At 46.4% G+C, this 19,901-nt stretch overlaps 1 protein-coding gene across 1 annotated transcript in view; it reads right to left on the bottom strand.

Annotated features, from left to right (window-relative positions):
- LOC121433286 (plasma membrane ascorbate-dependent reductase CYBRD1) overlaps positions 1 to 6,372 on the bottom strand; it is a 28,687-nt gene extending 22,315 nt beyond the window's left edge. Inside the window, exon 1 of the mRNA XM_041631662.1 lies at positions 6,134 to 6,372. Coding sequence (XP_041487596.1) covers positions 6,134 to 6,320 — 187 coding nt within the window. The 5' untranslated portion in view covers positions 6,321 to 6,372. The remainder of the gene's footprint in view (positions 1 to 6,133) is intronic.
- Positions 6,373 to 19,901: the final 13,529 nt, after the last annotated feature.

Below are 19,901 nucleotides of genomic sequence, written 5' to 3'. Positions count from 1 at the left end.
CAGCTGTTGCTAGCTTCCAGGGACTGTTGCTTCCGGGGTGCCTGTTGAGAAGAGCTGTAATCTCCAGTTCCTACCCTACAGAGTGAGCCTGTCTCCCACAGAGGTGGCTCCAGAGGTCTCTGAAATGATTGACTGGAGAAGGTTTAGAAGGGGAGGGGAAAGGAATCATAGACTGCCGTAATGACACACATTTCAGTTCTATGGACGGATACCCGGGAAAGTGAGGCAGTGGCCAGGAGAGAAGGGAGAGTCCACGGTGCTGGGGTTTTATGTTTAGGGTTTATTTACTTAGCTCCTTAGTTACTTTATGTGGGGGAGTGTTTTACCTGCATGTATGTATGTGTACTACATATGGGCCTGGTCCCCTCAGAGGCCAGAACAGGGTATTGGAGCTTGTGAAACTGGAGTTACAGATGGTTGTGAATCACCATGTGGGTGCTGGGATATGAGCCCAGGTCCTCTATAGGAGCAATAGATGCTCCTAACCACTGAGCCATTCAGCCAGCCCCCAAGGGTAGGGTTTTGTTTTGTTTTTTTACTGATTTTATTGAGCTACACATTTTTCTCTGCTCCCCTACCTTCCTCTCCCTTCCCCTTCTACTCTCTCCCATGGTTCCCGTGCTCCCAATTTACTCAGGTGATTTTGTCTTTTTCTACTTCCTATGTAGATTAGATCCATGTATGTCTCTCTTAGGGTCCTCATTGTTGTCTAGGTTCTCTAGGATTGTGAACTGTAGGCTGGTTTTCTTTGCTTTGTGTCTAAAAACCACTTATGGGTGAGTACACATGATAATTGTCTTTCTGGGTCTGGTTACCTCACTCAAAATGATGTTTTCTAGCTCCATCCATTTGCCTGCAAAATTCAAGCTGTCGTTATTTTTTTCTGCTGTGTAGTACTCCACTGTGTAAATGTACCACATTTTCCTTATCCATTCTTCGGTTGAGGGCCATTTAGGTTGTTTCCAGGCTCTGGCTATGACAAACAATGCCGCTATGAACATAGTTGAGCATATGTCCTTGTGGTAAAATTGAGCATCCTTTGGGTATATACCCAAAAGTGGTATTGCTGGGTCTTTTCCTAATTTTCTGAGAAATCGCCACACTGACATCCAAAGGAGCTATACCAGTTTGCCCTCCCACCAGCAATGCAGGAGTGATCCCTTTACCCCACAACCTCTCCAGCATAAGTTGTCATCAGTGTTTTTGAACTTGGCCATTCTTACAGGTGTAAGATGGAATCTCAGAGTTGTTTTGATTTGCATTTCTCTGATGACTAAGGACATTGAGTATTTCCTTAAGTGTCTTTCGGCCGTTTTCGATTTCTCTGCTGAGAGTTCTCAGTTTAGGTCTGTAACTCAGGGTAGGGGTTTTTAAAAGATGCCAGATATAAAAGATTGGAGCTAAGCCAATGGGGGAAGAAATGAGCAGTGTTGAAGTGGGTGGGTTGATGGGAAGTGCTGGGTAGTTGTGCAGGCAAGGGGAGAGGAGGACAGACAGCACTCAGGTAGTCAGAGGCTCTTAGCCAAGGAGCCTGGGAAGAAAGAGGCTTTTCCATTCTGACGGGACTCCTTCCTTCCCGGGCTTTGGCTAAGTGGTGTTGCTAAACCACTGAACAATGACTAGGTGACAGGGATGGAGTTTTTACTTTAGATGCTGTTGTCATTATTACTATCATTACAAATGGGAGGCTATAAAATTGCATTTTGTTACTATCAATTTGATGATGAGACAGGAGTAACTCACTCAGCCGTTATTTATTGCCAGGAGGATAGCTCGGCGACAAAGCACTCGAGTGGCAGGTATAAAAGCCTGGATTTCTTCCCAGCCCAGAGAAAAAGATATTTCTAATAAATATTCCAAGCAGAGGCTTGGAATGCAGCTCAGTAGTAGAGCATTTGCCCAGCAAGAACAAGACCCTGGGTTCACTAATGCCACAGGGGGAAAAATCCGGAAAAAAAATGACTGATTTATCACTCACTTCTAGGCACCAAAGATCCAGCAGGAGAAAAATAATTGTATTTAAAGTACTCTATTGGTTCCATTATTAAGTGATTCACATGCGGTTTTTGAAACAAAAACATGTTTTGAGGTACTGTGGGCTGTCCCTTCACGCTCTGTAAAACCCCCAGTTCCCAGAAGCTAGGAGACTTTGTTATCAAGGCTTCTCCCCCAGGACTCTTGGGGAAGTCATTCGGGGACTTTCACCATTATCTTCTTTGCCAAGGTTTAGTCCATGAGCCTTTTCAAATATATTTAAGTGATCTCGGAATTTGGTCACTTACAGCTGCATGAGGAGGGATATTCCAACAGCTTCTAATAACCGCTCTCTCTTTCCGTTAGTCTTTTAAATGCTCTTGAATGTAGTTAAATTCTCCCACAGAAACCAACCTGAGATCGCCGTGCTATTTAATTTCTCTTCCCTTCAGCTTCTGTCACAGAAGGAGCTGCACACACAGAAAGGAAGGAGTGTAGAGTTGTCAAGGCTTCTTTTCATTAGCGGAGATGCCTGAACTTTCCACTTTTCACTAAAGAATCCATTCCAGCATGATGAACCATTACAAAGGTCAGCTGCCACTTGGAGTGCTTTCGATTGTTTACTCTGCGCCCTTCTTCACAATGGCCATTTCTCCGAGTTCCCCGCAGTGTATTTATTTCATAGGAAGCATTTGTTTTTAGAGACACACAAAGCCTCTTCTCAAGTCTTCCTCATTCTGGTCAGAGTATGGCTGGATTTCCCGTTAGTTGGAGTTTTTATTTAGCATAGAGTGGTGGTACACTCCTGTAGTTGGTGGCACACTCCTGTAGTTGGTGGCACACTCCTGTAGTTGGTGGCAAGCACATGTAGTCATGGCACACACCTGCAGTCGGTGGCACACACCTGTAGTCGGTGGCACGCACCTGTAGTCGGTGGCACACACCTGCAGTCGGTGGCACACACCTGTAGTCGGTGGCACGCACCTGTAGTTGGTGGCATGTGCTTGCAGTCAGTGGCACACACCTGTAGTTGGTGGCACACACCTGCAGTCAGTGGCACACACCCGCAGTCGGTGGCACACACCTGCAGTCGGTGGCACGCACCTGCAGTCGGTGGCACGCACCTGCAGTCGGTGGCACGCACCTGTAGTCGGTGGCACGCACCTGCAGTTGGTGGCATGCTCTTGTAGTCGGTGGCACACACCTGTAGTCAGTGGCATGCACTTGCAGTCAGTGGCACACACCTGTAGCCAGTGGCACACACCTGTAGTCGGTGGCATGCACTTGCAGTCAGTGGCACACACCTGTAGCCAGTGGCACACACCTGTAGTCGGTGGCATGTTCTGGCAGTTGGTGGCACGCACCTGTAGTCCCAGGACTTGCAGCGCTCTAACAGAAAGATCCCTTGAGCACTGAAACTCAGGCCAGCTGAATACCATAGCAAGTGTTGTTTGTTTGTTTGTTCCATAATCTGTTGTACTTTAGGGATAGATACATTTCCCAAAGTATATCTGATGTGTGTACGTGTACCACATGCATGCCTGCAGCCCACGGAGGTCAGAAGAGGGTTAGGATCTCCTGTAACTGGAGTCCCAGATGATTAGAAGTCACCAGTGGGTGTTGGGAGTTGAGCCCAGGTCCTTTGGAAGAGCAGCCAGTGCTCTAGCAGCTGGGCCATCTCTCCAGCCCCCTCTTTGTAGCTCCTTCCTTCAGCTTATTCCACGCATAAAGGTTCCAAAGGACCTGTCCTTATTCTTAACAGTTTCAAATACTATTTACTGTTTGCTAGGTGCATATGTAAAATATTTTAAACTTAAAGTAGTGACATCCCCACATCGTTTCCAAATATCCACGTTACAGAATAACTCACATCACATTTTCTATTAGAAATAAAACACCTTATAGCATAGAATGCCTGCCCACGAGGCAGTAAAATGCCCTGTGACAACATGACTAGTCTTTGACCTATGTTTCTCTCACTGCCTCTAAAGTCAACTTCAGATGTCCCTAGAGGATTTAGGATGGTCAATAGTTTCTGACTTCACAGTGGCATGAAAGCCCCCTGGCTTTTTGTACTGTGCTTTGTTTGATCTATCTACTCTGATTTTGATCTGGGCAGTGGCAAAGAGCCAGCCACTCAACCACAAGGACATGACCAGCAACACTCTGCAGGGTACAGTTGCTAAGCCATGAGTTAGGTGTAGTAAATGCACCCTCAACTTGCAACTCCCAGTGGATTTCCTGGGGATCCAAGACCATTCTAAACAGAAGAGCATCTGTGTTTGTTCTTTGCAGTGCAGTCTCCCTACTGCTGGGCTAGGGAGTACTGTGGGCCACGGTGTGGAAGAACTAGTAAGAACACTGCATGGATCTGCATGGATGAAAAAGACTAGTTTACGTTTGCCGGCTGCACCGTGTGGTTAATGCCGGTAGCGAACCCAGGATCCTTGTAAACAGGATTGGTAACCTTGACAGACCGTGGACCATCAGCACAAATAAACTGACCAAGCTTAGAAGAGCCTTGACTAAGAACGGCAGATGAAAATTTCCACGATCACCACATACATGTTTTTACCCCAAAGTAGGTACTTTATAGTCCGAAGTTTCCAGAAAATAGAAATCCTTTTAGGGAAAGAGTAAAATGGATTCCAACGTGAATGGAGTGTCTCAAAGTGTATTTTAGATGAAGTTTTGATTTCTTAAAAAGACCACTTTTCAGAAACTGGGCATATTGCCATACAAGCAGAATAAGTGAAAAGCGTTCGGGGGCAACCGTGGAAAATAAGGTGTTGGAAGAGCTCCCATTTCCTCAGGGACTTTTAACGCCTCCGCGTCTGTTTATTCTTAAATGATGCATCTAGTGCAGACAGAGAAAAGGCTCGATAATGCTAGTACCTCTGCGACGGTCTTCTCTTGGGTTTGTCAGGCAACAAGCGCTGCCTTTTCCTCACCGGCAACTACAGAATACAGTCCAAGTCACTGAAGGGTTTCCTGTTATCCAGGACTGTTGGGTGGATGGAAGCCGTGAAGAGATGTTTGGGACTACTTGATTAAACAGAAGGTATTAACAGCTTGGCCAAACCAAAGGGCTCCACCAGGAAGGGAAGAGTGTTTCTGGTGGCTGGAACCTTGGAACTTGGATATGTTTTTCTCAATTTAGGGTGGTGGCCAAACAGCTGGGAACTGTGCACGGAAATGGTTGGGATGCTGACCTCACACTAGAGAAGCCTCGGTAGGCTGAGCGTTAGTATTTCCGTGGAAGAAGGCTGGCCACACTTGCTGGAGGCTTCGCTTTAAAGCGTAAGGGATGGGGGGTAGGGGGTGGGAGCGGGTAGTGCAACGACACAGACAGAAACATTTTTTTTTTTTTAGGAGCGAAACCAGCGCTTCTCTGTGTTTGCTTGTTTGTGGGACTTCCAATATTAGTGACGAGGTGACTTGTTCAAAGCCCAGGCTGGAAGTTCCAGTCCGTTGGAACCTGTTCTGAGCCTCTCCACTAGTTTCTGCGAACTAACCCCAGCATAACTGCTTTGCTTTTCTGAGTACATTCGCAGTCACCACCTTTTGGAAAAGTGCAATTGTGCAGCACCACATTGGCTGAAGGTGACAGTTAAGTGGCATTTGCACAGCAACACACACACACACACACACACACACACACACACACACGAAAACCGGCGGGTCCATGCTGCCCTACTGCAGCCTGCAAACCGGATCAGGGGCGGCCAGACATCCCTCCGGGGCCACGCCCTGCTCGCATCTCCTACCCAGATTTGGGGCCGCGGGCCCAAAAGAAACTCCGCCACGGAACTTTAGCCACATCAACAAGTGGAGCGAAGCCAGGCAGCAGCCGTGAGTGCTTGAGGCGCCCGGTGCTAGGGAGGAATGGACTAGGAGAGAGGGTGGAGGAGAGGACTCCTCTGGCTGCAGCTGAGATGTTGTGCGGACATCCGAGCTCCCCGCCTACCTCTCTGCCTCTGGGACCTGAAGTTCAAGGACAGGCCTCGACAAAGCTGCGGTTCCGAGCCCCTGACTGCGCAGGCCCTCCCCGCCCACAGAAGTAACTTTCTCTAGGTTCATGGATTCATCGGAATCCCCGACGGCGTCCCTGTCCCCATCGCGCTGTGACCCCGCCACTCCCCCTCGAGGGCCCCAGTACCGATGCCCTGGATGAAGACGAAGCCAGTCACTGCGAGCACCGGGTGCCAGTTAAACTCGAGCGCTCCGCCGTCCCAGCCAAGCCCCTCTCGGTAGTGCAGGACCCAGACGAGCACGAAGAGCACGGACAGGAAGCCCACGAGCAGCGCGGACACTAGCAGCCCCAGGAAGCCCCGGTAGCCCTCCATGGCCGTCAGCACCCCATGCTCCGCTACAGACTGCGGAAGAACTCGGCGCTGCGGCCGCGGACTCAGGGTACTGGCCGGGCAGCGGGGCCGGGGCGGCGACTTGTCGGCGCCGTCTCCGCCCGAGGGGGAGGAGCTTTCTCGGGGTAACAGGCTGTGGGGCCTCCCGGGGGTGCAGCGAGCTCCGAGGCGGCACACCCCCCTCCCATACACACACACACACACACACACACACACACACACACACACACACACACACACACACACACACACACACACACACACCCTAGTCACGCGGCCGCTGAGAGCTCTGACCGCTACCTGGCTAAGCATCGGACCCCCCGGGGTGAGTCAGGCCTCGGTCAGTTCCTAACAGGGAGAGCTGCTTGGAGCTCAAGTCTAACACTTCCCTTGAATTCTTCCCGCCTCGATTCCTTATTTGTGTGGGCGGCAGCGGCACACTCTCTTTGTTACTAGAGAGGGAGCAATCCTTTGGATGCGGTTAAGGCCGTTTAGTTAATGAAGATTCCTGACCCCCAGAGGATGGAGAGAAAGAACTTGGGTAGCTGGTATGGGTAGCAGTGGACTTGGCCTTACCGAGTAAAGAAGCATCTTTAGAGCCAAGATTGATAGTGGAGTTCGCCTGTGATCCCAACACTCTGAAGGCTGAGGCAGGAGGCTAGCAGCAAATGTAAAACCAATCTAGGCTACACAGTGAGTTCCAGACCAGCCTGGCTACAGAAACCTTGCCTCAAAATCAAGAGAGAAGAGAGAAAAGAGAAGGCTGAAAGCGCAGCCGAGTTGGCAGAAAGTTTGCCTTAGCATACACGAAGACCTGGGGGCAGTTCTTAAGAACCGAATAAACGGGGTGCGCGGTGCACACCTGCAATCTTACCACTGGGAAAGTAGAGGCAGGAGGATCAGAAGTTTAATAACATCCCCAGTTACAAAGAGAGTTCAAAGCCAGTCTGAAATACATGCTACCGGATCTCAATAGTAAGAAAAATGAGAGAGAGAGAGAGAGAGAGAGAGAGAGAGAGAGAGAGAGAGAGAGACTGACCTGGAGTAGAGTGTGGTAAGATGGATTTAAAGATGTCCGCCTGCCCAAACTAACGTGAACCCAAACCTCACACCTCGGCTTGTGACATACCTTAATGAAGAGACCTGCCCTTCCAGGCAGGAACAGAGCAGTGTCAGCATTATGCATTTCTATCAGAGGAAAAGGGTTCTGGATGCTAAAGATGTAAAAATGCAGTTGTTGTAAAATGCAGATGGTGTGAAATGCAGTTGGGATGCTCACTCTGAAGACCTTTAAAAAAAAAAAGCTGCAGTGTGTGTGTGTGTGCATATCAAGGAATGATTTTTCAAAGCCAGGTTTTAAGGGCTGGTGAGATGGGCTCAATGGATAAAGGCACTTGTCACCAAGTTTGATAACCCGAGTGTGATCCCCAGAAAAAAGAGAAAACTGACTTCTGAAAATTGTTCTCTGACTGTGATGCTCACAGAAAACACACACACACTAGATGTTTAAAATTTAAAATAATAAGAAAATATAAAAATTATTTAAAATTTTTTCTTATTGCACTTGGGAGGCAGAAGCAGGCAGATCTCTGTGAGTTCGAGACCAGCCTGGTCTACAGAGCTAGTTCCAGGACAGGCTCCAAAGCCACAGAGAAACCCTGTCTCGCAAAACCAAAAAAAAAAAATCTTATTTGGATATATTATTTTTATATTATGAGAATTTTGCCTGCGTAGATATGGGTTCTACATGTATGCAATACCCACAGGGGCCAGAAGAGGGCATTGGATTCCCTTGGACTGTAGTTACAAATGGCTGTAAATCTCCATGTGGGTGCTGGGAACCGAACCCTGGTCCTCTGGAAAAGCAGTCACTGTGTTTAACAGCTGAGCCAACTCTCCAGCTCCTAAAATATTGTATGAGTTTTAAATAAAGGTTTTTAAATCAAGAAAGTGTAGTGTCAATACCCAAAACCCAGTAATAGGGCTGAATTAATGGGTACGAGTTTGAGACTGTGGCTTATAGCCGTGTGGTTATTTTTCCTTTGGTAAAAGGAGATTAAGCAAATGGAAGGACAGGAGCTATATCTTCAGTTCATGGCTTCCTATCTATGGTCTAGCTCAGCCTAACCCTACATTATCAGTGGCCACAGTCTGATGGACCCTGGATGTTGTTGGCTGTAAATCTCTCTCTCGGATCTGCCTGAGAACTCCCTATCCATCTCTCTTCCTCTACATTTCCCTGATCTCTGCCTCTTCCAACAAACCCTCCGGTCCTTCCAGGCCCCAGACTGTGCTCCTCCCAGCCACACCCCATTCAATGCCTCTACACCCCTTACAAAGATGTGACATAATTCCCCCACAGCAGTCTCTGCTCTCCAGACTGCCCTTTTGTCTTCTTTGGCACGTAAGAGTTATTCAGTAAATGTGTGTTAGGTGATGCAGTGTCTATCAGGGTCTTGACAGAGACCGGGCAGCATATTCAAATGGAGTAATTTGACAATGAACAGGACGACTGACACTTGTGAGCAGGACATGGGAAGCTACCACACTGCCCCACGCCTGCAGCAGAGAGGGCTACCGGAGTCCAGAGAGAAAGCTGGGAGGGCAGCCTTGTATGAGAGGAGCAGCCAGCTTGCAGGGGGCCCTCAAAGGAAAAGACCGGACGAGAGGTAACTATTCCACCTTTACCCTCCCTGCCCGTCTTCTCCAGAGTGGTCCTCCAGTGGCTAAGCAGAGCCTAACCAGATATCAGAAGATATGAGGCAGTTCCTACAGGTCAGCTCCCCAGGGCACAGAGCAGCGTGCAGGAGGCCCGAGCATGAAGGTGCGTTTCTTCTTGTGTGTAAGGTGTCCGTTATCCTCAACCAAAAACATGGCGGTTTCCTTTTGGCATAAGTAGACCTATTTTTACATTCCCATCTGTTGACCGTGCTGACTGGCCTATTCGCTCCTCCATTCTCTACCCTTGGCCTTGCCTGTGTCCAGAAGGCTTTAGTTTACAGAGAGATCCTCAACCTTCCTCATGCTGTGACCCTTTAATACCATTCCTCAAGTTGTGTGGACCCACAACCAGAAAATTATTGTTGTTGCTACTTCATAATTGTAATTTTGCTACTGTTATGAATCATAATATAAATATCTGTGTTTCCCAATGGTCTTAGGTGACCCCTGGGAAGGGTCATTCGACCCCCAAAGGGGGTCGGGACCCACAGGCTGAGAAATGCTGATCAATAGCTTTCCTTGTCCCGTGACCTCCATTTGGGTTTGGTGGATGGATGCTGTTGACAGGTTAAGGGTAGGAATCGACCTATTAGCCCCACCATGTCTCTTTGTTGGGTCATTTTCTTCTTCATCTTCCTTTCTGCTGGAATGTTCTGATAGGCTCTCTTCTGTAGCTGTGGTTCTCATGGGAGTGGCACTGCTCAGCCATGTCCCTTCGTCTCCACAGGCTTTCACTTCCTGAAGTCGCTCGTCTCCGGTTCTCATCTGCCTTGCTGGGTCGCCTTCAGTCTGTTTGCAGCTCAGAAAATACTCAATTTACTCAACCTTCTCACAATAAATCCTTCATGTGAACTCAGTGTTTCCTGATGGATTCTGACTAAGATGAATGGGGAAACACTGATCTGCGACCCGAGTCTCACCCCAGTCACCTGCCATCCCTGGAACCCACTTGGTGGAAAAGGAGAGCAGACTCTCTGCAGTTATCCGCTGGCCTCCCCATGTGCACGGGACACAGGTGCACCCCCAGCCTCTGTGCATGCAAAAATAAGTAAATAAAAATGTCAAGTTATATAAGGAGTGGAATAAAGAACTGAGAGCCAGGATCAGTCTCTCCTCCAGCAAGTTGGTCTAGTGTTTCTCCCGTGATGCACAGCTCACACTCTTCTTGTGAGTGGACGGACACGTTCAGTGGGACAAAAACCACAGATGCAATCACAGTTTCTTCCCTTCTTCCTAGAGATGTGGGGACCAGAAAGTTGTCTTTAGTACTGACAGAAGTAGAGGACCTGCCTAGAATTTGTGAGGTCCTAGGAATTCAATGTCCAGGACTAAAAAAGAGAGAGAGAGAGAGAGAGAGAGAGAGAGAGAGAGAGAGAGAGAGGCGTCCCTTTCATCAGTCCAAGGTCAAGTGACTCACAGCTGAAACTGGGTGAGGCAAGCCACAAGCCCGAGAAGTGGTCAAAGGCTCCTTAATGAAATACAAGGATTAATGTTTTAAAAACACGATGCTGGAACCCTGCTAATGGGATGACTATGCTTTCATCATAGGAGGCATATCAAAGACAGAAAGGTGGGTTATCTCTGGGAATTAGTCTACCCTGGGAGGGTGACTCCCTGGATCCACAAGGCACACCACATTCCAGAGATGAATAAGACTGAAAATAAGAAAATAGAGCTAACACAGCTTGGAACAGTTGCTGACAGAGAGTGTTTAAACACACATTCGTGATGACAGACTGAGGAAGTCAGAGCCTAAAGCCCGGAGTTAGCAAGGGTTAGAATGCCCCGAAATATGTTTCTTATAATCAAGCTCACACACACAAACCAAGTTTTATAAGACCATCGGGCTGTGTGGGAGGAACTTACTGTGTAAGGAATGGGGCCCTGCAATTAAGGAGAATTCCAAACCACGGCTACCTGTGGAGGTTTTTATTGGGGCCTTTCTGGTCTGCTTTATAATAACAGAAGTAGGTATTCTAATGATAATCCTCCCGTCACCCATGCATTTTTTTTTTTTTTTTTGGTTTTTCGAGACAGGGTTTCTCTGTGGCTTTGGAGCCTGTCCTGGACCTAGCTCTGTAGACCAGGCTGGTCTCGAACTCACAGAGATCCACCTGCCTCTGCCTCCCGAGTGCTGGGATTAAAGGCGTGCGCCACCATCGCCCGGCCTGCGCCACCATCGCCCGGCCACCCATGCATTTTTAAAGGGCTTTCGTAGGGAGCACACCTCAGAAACAGATTTCCAGAAGCTGGCCTCATAGGCCTCAGGGCCTTAGTGAAGCGTGAAAGGATCATGGGAACTCCGGCTATAGAACAGAGAGGCTCTCTCTCCCTTTCACAAAATTTACTTATTTTGTTTGTGAGTGTGTGTGTGTGTGTGTGAGAGAGAGAGAGAGAGAGAGAGAGAGAGAGAGAGAGAGATGAGGCGAGGGAGGGAGGGAGGGAGGGAAGGAGAGGATAAAGGTGAGGGAGAGAGAGAGAGATCAGAGGACAGCTGTGGAAGTCAGTACTCTCTTCTACCATGTGGGTCCTGGGATTAGGCTTGGCTCTTTTACCCATTGATCCATCTTGCTGTTTCCAGAGAGATGTTAGATATTTTCTAAAACAAAATTTACAGGCGAATATTTCCAACTTATCTTACTAGATCTTGGGAAGACGTAACTGTATCTTTGTTGTTAGGTGAGTGTCTTTTTAAAGAGAAAATTAACTGGTCTAATCTAGTCTTCACTAGCTCTTCAGAGCTCTCCTGTTGTATTTTGAGACAGTCTCTCACTGGAACCTGGGGATCACTGATCAGTTGGAGCTGGTTGTCTTGTGAGCCCCAGGGACCTGCCCTTTCTGCCTCCCCAGGGCTGGAATTACAAACTAGCACATTTTATGTTTTATTTTATTTTAATGTTTGAGATAGGGTCTCATTGTGTGGTTCTGGCTGGCCTGGAACTGGCTGTCTAGATCAGGCTGGCCTTGAACTCACAGAGATCCATCTGCATCTGTCGCAAATGTGCTGGGATTGAAAGTGTATCATGTTTGCCTTTGGCTTTTTCTCTGTGGGTACCGGGTATGGACTCAGGTCTTCATGTTTGTGAGGTAAGTGTTTAGCAAGTGACAGTGCTAGCCCCCTCGTCCTCCAAACTTTACTTTTGCTCCAGAATAACTTGGTTCCCGTCATTTACTATTTACATGTCCTTTCTGTCCAAGCCTGGGTCCTTGAGGTTACAGGCAGACATCAGGATGCTGTTTGGAACCAGGCAATTGAACTTGTTGCTAGGCGGCTGTGACATGCACAGGGACCCAAAAACTGGGCTGTAATTTGCTAACTAGTGACAGAATAGTTTTAGTGTTATTTAGGGTCCTAACCGGGTGGATGTGAACAAAACACAGATGGGGAAAACAGCATTTTCATTAGCCACTAAATGAATCTGAGCAACGTCTTTAACCACGTGGGTGGGTGACACTTGGATTCGCAGTAGCGATCACTTAGTTACGATTGATACTTTAACGTCATAGAATTTTCACAGACATCATCTGAAGTCAGCCTTTTTTTCAAAGTAACACAGTTACTGCCAAGAACTGCAATCAGTTCTTCTCACTGAATGGATGCCAACAGACACTTTACTACAGAACAAATGTGTTTTTATCTTCAGAACGTTAGCAATCACTTTTTTCTTTTTTTTTTTATTGAGAAAAGGAAAAAAACAAGTTTCCGCCTCCTCCCAGCCTCCCATTTCCCTCCCCCTCCTCCCACCCTTCTCCCCCTCCCCCCACTCCTCTCCCCCTCCCTCTCCAGTCCAAAGAGCAGTCAGGGTTCCCTGCCCTGTGGAAAGTCCAAGGTTCTCCCCGCTCCGTCCATGTCTAGGAAGGTGAACATCCAAACTGGCTAGGCTCCCACAAAGCCAGAACATTAAGTAGGATCAAAACCCCGTGCCATTGTCCTTGGCTTCTCATCAGCCCTCATTGTTCGCCATGTTCGGAGAGTCCAGTTTTATCCCATGCTTTTTCAGTCATAGTCCAGCTGACCTTGGTGAGCTCCCAATAGATCAGCCCCACTGTCTCCGTGGGTGGGTGCACCCCTCGTGGTCCTGACTTCCTTGCTCATGTTCTCCCTCCTTCTGCTCCTCATTGGGACCTTGGGAGCTCAGTCCAGTGCTCCAGTGTGGGTCTCTGTCTCTATCTCCATCCATCACCAGATGAAGGTTCTATGGTGATATGCAAGATATTCGTCAGTATTGCTATAGGATGGGGTCATTTCAGGTTCCCTATCCTCAGCTGCCCAAGGAACTACCTGGGGACATCGCCTTGAGCTCCTGGGAGCCACTCTAGGTTCAAGTCTCTTGCCAACCCTAAGGTGGCTCCCTTAACTAAGAATTGTGCTTCCGTGCTCCCCTATCCAACCTTCCTTTATCCCAATCATCCTTTTTCCCCAAGTTCCCCCCATCCTCCCCTTCTCCCTTTTCTCTCCCCATCTCCCCTTACCCCCATCCCACCCCACCCCCAAGATCCCAATTTTCTCCCCGGCAATTTTGTCTACTTCCCATAGCCAAGAGGATAACTATATGTTTTTCCTTGGGTTCACCTTCTTATTTAGCTTCCTTAGGTTCAATGTGATTGGTTTCCTAGGGCTTTGGGTTTGGGACTCTTAATGCATTTAAAAACAACGTTCTGAGGGAGAGGCCCTATTAGCTCGCCAAAGGAGTCCATGGCACACAAATCACCGGAAGCTTTGTGTAAAATAACTTCTAAGGGTTATTTCTGCTTTTAAATATACGAAGTGGACAGGTGGACCTGCCAGCCAAGGAAGGCAACCAGCTAAGTCAGATTCGAGTCTTACGAGGTCTAAACATCATCCTGATGTCGTAGGAGTATGAATAACACTTGAACCATTTGCTAGTTATCCTGGAAAGCCAGCCTAGAAACACCTTCTGTCTTTTTAGCCCAGCAAGGCTGTGGAATCTGGGTTCTCCTGACTCAGACTCCCAAAGGAAGAACAAGTCCATCTCTCCATTGCTTAATTTTTATTTATGGGCAGTCTGAACGAAGCTCCGTCAGCACAGCGTGTCCTGGCCACAGCTGCAGTTGGGCTGTTTGTTGTGGGTGCCTTAATTTTGCTACAGTTTTCCTTCTGCCTGGGCCCTTTGCTTCCCTGAGACCTTGTCCCTACACTCAGACTTGCCACCTCCCAATACACCATCATATTTTGAATCTACTAAGGGATTAAACCACTGAGTCAGAATCCTTGTGATCTAAACTCTCCATGATTGATTGGATCAACCAACTGGGACCTTCGACATGAGTCATGAGCATATTCTCAATATAAGATGATACTTTGTTTGTGGAAAGACATAAGTCACATATATAAAATGGTCCTTTGTGTTTATTCTTTGATGCTAGATAGACTTTGCTGTAATTGATTTGAGTATGGACAGAGTACCCCCACCCCCAGAAAAAAAGGCTTGGTCCCCAGGACAGTGCTTTTAGGGATAAAATGGATCTTCATAAGGCAGGGCCCACTGAGAGGTCCTAGAACCTTGATGTCCTGTTCAAAAGGATTGTGAGACACCCTCACCCCACACCAGCCTTCTGGTTAATATCCTTTCCCCAATACATTATTAGTATAGTGTTATGGAAAGATTTAATAGAAAAAAAAAGTTAATTCACTGATCATTAGAAGACAGTTTCCACAGTGCTTTTTTTTTTTTTTTTTTTTTTTTTTTTTTTTTTTTTGTCATGAGACACAGTGAATTAATCTGGATCCTTTAAGTCACTGAAACCTCTGTACTGATCTGTGTTGTGGTCACAACAGAGGGGGGAAGGACAATCAGGAGTTCAAGGTCAACTTGAGGAACTTAGTGAGTTTGAGGCCAGTATGGAATGCAGGAGACCCTCTCAAAAAACAAAACCAATAATGAAACAAACAAAAAAGAAAAAGGGGGGGGGGCTGAGTAAAAACGGTTAAGTGTGAAAAACATATTGGAGGTCCGACGTCAGTTCTCAGCACCCCTCCTCCCCTGAAGATCTTTGAAGCCATCTGTCTACTTATTTAATAAATATTTGTAAGCAGTGGTGAAGTTAGAATTGGAACCAGATGCCTGAGAGTCAAGGCTTTCCCCCATCATCTATCTCAGGTCAGGAAAGGAATGAGGCAAGGCCTGGAGAGACAATGGCTCAGCAGTGGAGAGCACTGGCTCTTCCAGAGGGCTTAGATTTGATTCCCAACACACATAGGGTGGCTCACAGCCATCTGCTAATTCCAGTTCCAGGGGATCGGACTCTCTCTTCTGGCCTCATTGGGCACCAGGCATATCCACGGTCCACGGATATTCGTGCTGACAAAACATCCATACATGTAAAATTAAAATAATATTTTTTTAAAAGAAGGAATGAGATCCTGGCATGATACTTTATACCTGCAATCTCAGCACTTGGGAGGTTGAGGCTTGTGGGCTCCAGGCCAACCTGGGCTACACAGAATCCCAGCTATCTTCAGTTACAGAGTTAGACTATGTCAAAAAAAAAAAAAGACAAAGGAAAGAAAGAAAGAAAGAAAGAAAGAAAGAAAGAGGAGAGGGAAGTGGGAAGAGATGGAGAAATGGAAAAAGAAGGAAAGGAAGCAAGAAAGAAAAGGAGAAAAGAAAGGAAGGGAGGGAAGGAAGGAAGAAGAAAGAAAATAATTCCAGGGCTAGAGGTGTAGCTTAGTGGGTGAAATGCTTAGCTAGCCTGAATGAGGCCCTGCGTCTGTCTGATAACCAGCATGTTATAAAACCTGGAGTGAGGCATAACTACAGACCCAACACTCAGGAGGCAGGGGCTCTATTCAAGGTCATGCTGGGCTACCTTGTGAAACTACCAAGTGAGTCTGAAGTCAGTCTGGGCTATATAATACCGCGTCTAAAAAGGAAAGAAAGAAATTGGAAAGGAAAAGAAAGAACACAGCTAGGGCAATTGATAAAGTTACAGCAGATTTAAAACAATAAACAGTGAATGTCTTATCTTCCTGTCTCCAGCATGAGGCCAAGTCTGGAAGTCTAGAGTCCAGGGCTCCTTCCCCCACATCCCCAGTCAACAATTCCCACACCAGGGCAGGAAGTTCAGTTACTGTGTCTTGAGGGCTGCCAGTCCTTGTTTCAGAGGTTAGCCCTGGAGGAGCTAAGCTGAAGCTGTTCCCCAGGAGCTGTGGTGAGTTCAAGAAAGTGGCTGGGTCACCCAGAGTGGAGCCTGTACATGTTCTCATGAATGGACAGCTCACCTGTGTTCTGTCTTTGATACACCTACTATCAGGCCTGTATAACACATGGGCAGTATTACACGTAGTTTTGTTAAGCTGTCATCTATTTAACAAAAATAACTCCTGTCAAGGAAGTAAGTGACTTAGAAGGTATGGGAAACCAGAACTACCACCTGTTCTGTTGAGTCTTATGAGGGATCTCTCTGTGTTCAAGGCCGCCCTGGGCTACAGCAGATTGAATCTGTCTAAAAGAGAGACAGAGCTCACACAAAGGTGATCCCAGCACTTGGGATCCCATGTCTTTAATCCCAGCACTAGGGAGGTGGAGACAGGAGTGATATGGCTGGACAGAGTGAGGAATATAAGGAGGGAGAGACAGAAAAGCTCAGTGCAGTCTGAGGTTTCGGAGAGGAGATGCAGTCTGCGGACTCATAGGGACAGTGCTTTGGTCTGAGCACGGGTAGAGGTGACAACTCTCTAGTGGCTGGACGCCCTGCTTCTCTGGTCCTTCTGCTTTCACCCTCTGATAGCTGACTCCGAGTTTTATTATTAAGACCAATTAGAATGTGTGCTACAAATGTGTTGGTTAGAGAGAAGTACAGGGGCATAGGAAATGGATCCCGTCCAGGCTCTGGGGCAGACATGGAACCCTGGCCTCATCTCTTCCTCAGCAAGTCTGAATGGTTTTCTCCTGTACTCTGGCTTTGTCTGCATCTCTCAGAAGAATCTGACTTCCAGCAGGTCTGAATTTTCTGTTTCTGGTTTTTCAATCAGAGCAGGAATCAGGGCACTTTCTGAAAATGCCAAGAGAGTAAATACGGTGGGCTTCACAGGCCATATGGTCTCTGCTTCATCTCTGCCATAGCACTGTGGAAACACTGACAAGTGACGTACACATACATGGATATGTTCATGTTCTGATAAAACTTTGATTACACACATACTGAATGTAATTGTATATCCAGAACATACAAAAAAAACCCAGCAACAACAAAACCAAAAACCCTTAGCTCATCAGGACAAGCGACCTACATAGAAGGTGAGCATGAGTGTGGGGGGGTCTGTAGTCCCAGCCTCTTCAAAAAAAAAAAAAAGCCAGTGGGGTAGTGTCTACCTGCAGTCCTGACACTTAAAAGGCAGAGGCTACATGGTCAGGAGTCTAAGGCTAGCCTTAGCTATACAGCAATTTTGAGTAGCCTGAGTCACATGAGACTCATAAACAAGAAGCCAAGAGGGCTCAGTGGTTGAGAGCACTGGCTGCTCTTCTAGAGGACCCCAGTTTGGTTTCCATACTGAGTGACTCATCACTGCCTGTCATTCCGGGTCAACGCTCCTCCAAAGGCACCCAAGTACATAACCTCCCACCCAAATACACATAATAAAATCCAATAAGATCTTTTGAAAAACTAAACCAAACAAGAAAATGGTCAAAGGACTTGGACACTTTGCAACAACGGTTGCTTAGACAGTAACCAAGGACATGGAATGATAGTTGAAGTTGTTAATTGTTAGGGAAATACAAACTAAACCCACAGTAAGACCTATTACACATTTAGAAGAATGATCAAACTAAAAATAGCTATGATACAAAATTCTAGAAGGATGAAGAAAAACTGGATCTCTCATACACTGGTAGTGGGGATGTAAAATGGAACATCTAGCCATGTCTTATTGTGATTGGTGTACATCTGTCAGATAATCTACAAGTGTAAAATGGAACACTGTAGTTCAATCTAGCCATGTCTTATTGTGATTGGTGTACATCTGTCAGATAATCTACAAGTGTAAAATGGAACACTGTAGTTCAATCTAGCCATGTCTTATTGTGATTGGTGTACATCTGTCAGATAATCTACAAGTGTAAAATGGAACACTGTAGTTCAATCTAGCCATGTCTTATTGTGATTGGTGTACATCTGTCAGATAATCTACAAGTGTAAAATGGAACACTGTAGTTCAATCTAGCCATGTCTTATTGTGATTGGTATACATCTGTCAGATAATCTACAAGTGTAAAATGGAACACTGTAGTTCAATCTAGTCATGTCTTATTGTGATTGGTATACATCTGTCAGATAATCTACAAGTGTAAAATGGAACACTGTAGTTCAATCTAGCCATGTCTTATTGTGATTGGTGTACATCTGTCAGATAATCTACAAGTGACTTTCCTGAGAACTTACTTCATTGGAATGAAAACTGTTTATACAAAATTGTTTGTAAAAAAAAATATTTCTTTGGAGATAACCTACAAGTCCTTTAGCAGGGGAGTGGCTGAAAACTGTGGTACCTCACACAAGAGAATACTGCCCAACAAGAAAAAGGAACAAATCCTCACCATGTGCAACAACTTCAAAGGCTCAGGAGGCCATGAGGATGAGCAGGAAAACCAATTGAAAAAGTTAAGGGCTTTATGATATGATTCGCTTAACATTCTTACACAGATCTAAATTATGACCAAGGGCAAGTCAGAATTGGCAAGCATCTGGAGGGAGGCAGGTGCATATGGCCCTAAAGGAAGAGCAGGGATGCTCCACTGGGATGGAACCTTCTCCATCTTAACTGTGATTGGGTTGTATGGTTCTCTATATACGAAGACATGGTAAATTGCACACAAACAGAAAAGACTAAGCAACTGGCGAGACATGGGTAAGGTCAGTGGTCTTGTCAGTTGTACTGTGTGTTCCAGGTGTTCATAACAGTAGATATCAGGGAAGCTGTGTAATAGGTGTTTGCTCTCCCTACATTTTGCAATTCAGCAAGTGCACAATTATGTCAAAAGACACTATACTTACACACACACAACACATACACACTGCAGACATGTGAACACACACACGTGAACACAGCAGCTTTGTTCATAACAGTAAGAAAACAAGAGCAGGAACACCCCAGGAGCCCATCAACAGGGAAGCAGAGAAAGAGACTGATGCATTCATATAACACACTCAGGAATGAAAAGGGATGCTTCAACACCGATGAACCTCACAGTCATTGTTCCAAGGAGCTTGAGCTGGAAGCTGACAGAGTCAGAGCAGGAGCAGGTGAAGCAAGGGTGGCCTGGGAGGGGAAGACTTCAATGCTTTAAACTTTGAAAAGGATTTGGATTGTAGGATCACAAGATCTCAGCAAATTTATACAACATCTGTGCATTTCATTATATGTGAATATTACGTTTTGAAATCTAAATGAATAGTAAAAATATTACATGTGTGCTAGAGTCCTGGGGGAATAATTGACAGCTGCGATTTCTTCTGACCTGCACTGAGAAGCTAGGTGATAAGAGAGTGGAACCTTTGTGGCTGGTGCTTGGTAACACAGTGAAGCTACGTGACCTTCCTGTATGTTTAAAATCTTCCCGACACGATGGAGAAGGCTCTGAGTCTCATCTAGTGTAGACCCTGCTTGAAAGACTCTATTCTCCGTGTGAGCCAAAGACTGCCCAGCAACACAGGGAACAGAAGTTAGTTAGCTCCTGAGTTTACTTAGATTCTAGAATGTTTAATGAACACAAATATGGGAGAGAGAGAAAGAGGGAGAGAGAAAACATGGTTTTCCCTGTGTTTTTTAATAATAAAAGTATACATAGGATTAATAAAATGTTCATATGTTGGGAAGCT

The sequence above is a fragment of the Microtus oregoni genome, unplaced genomic scaffold (assembly GCF_018167655.1).
Source record: "Microtus oregoni isolate MIOR12 unplaced genomic scaffold, Mior012 000037F_ref0000500, whole genome shotgun sequence".
Taxonomy (NCBI): Eukaryota; Metazoa; Chordata; class Mammalia; order Rodentia; family Cricetidae; genus Microtus; species Microtus oregoni.
This window is presented reverse-complemented; position numbering and strand designations above follow the sequence as displayed.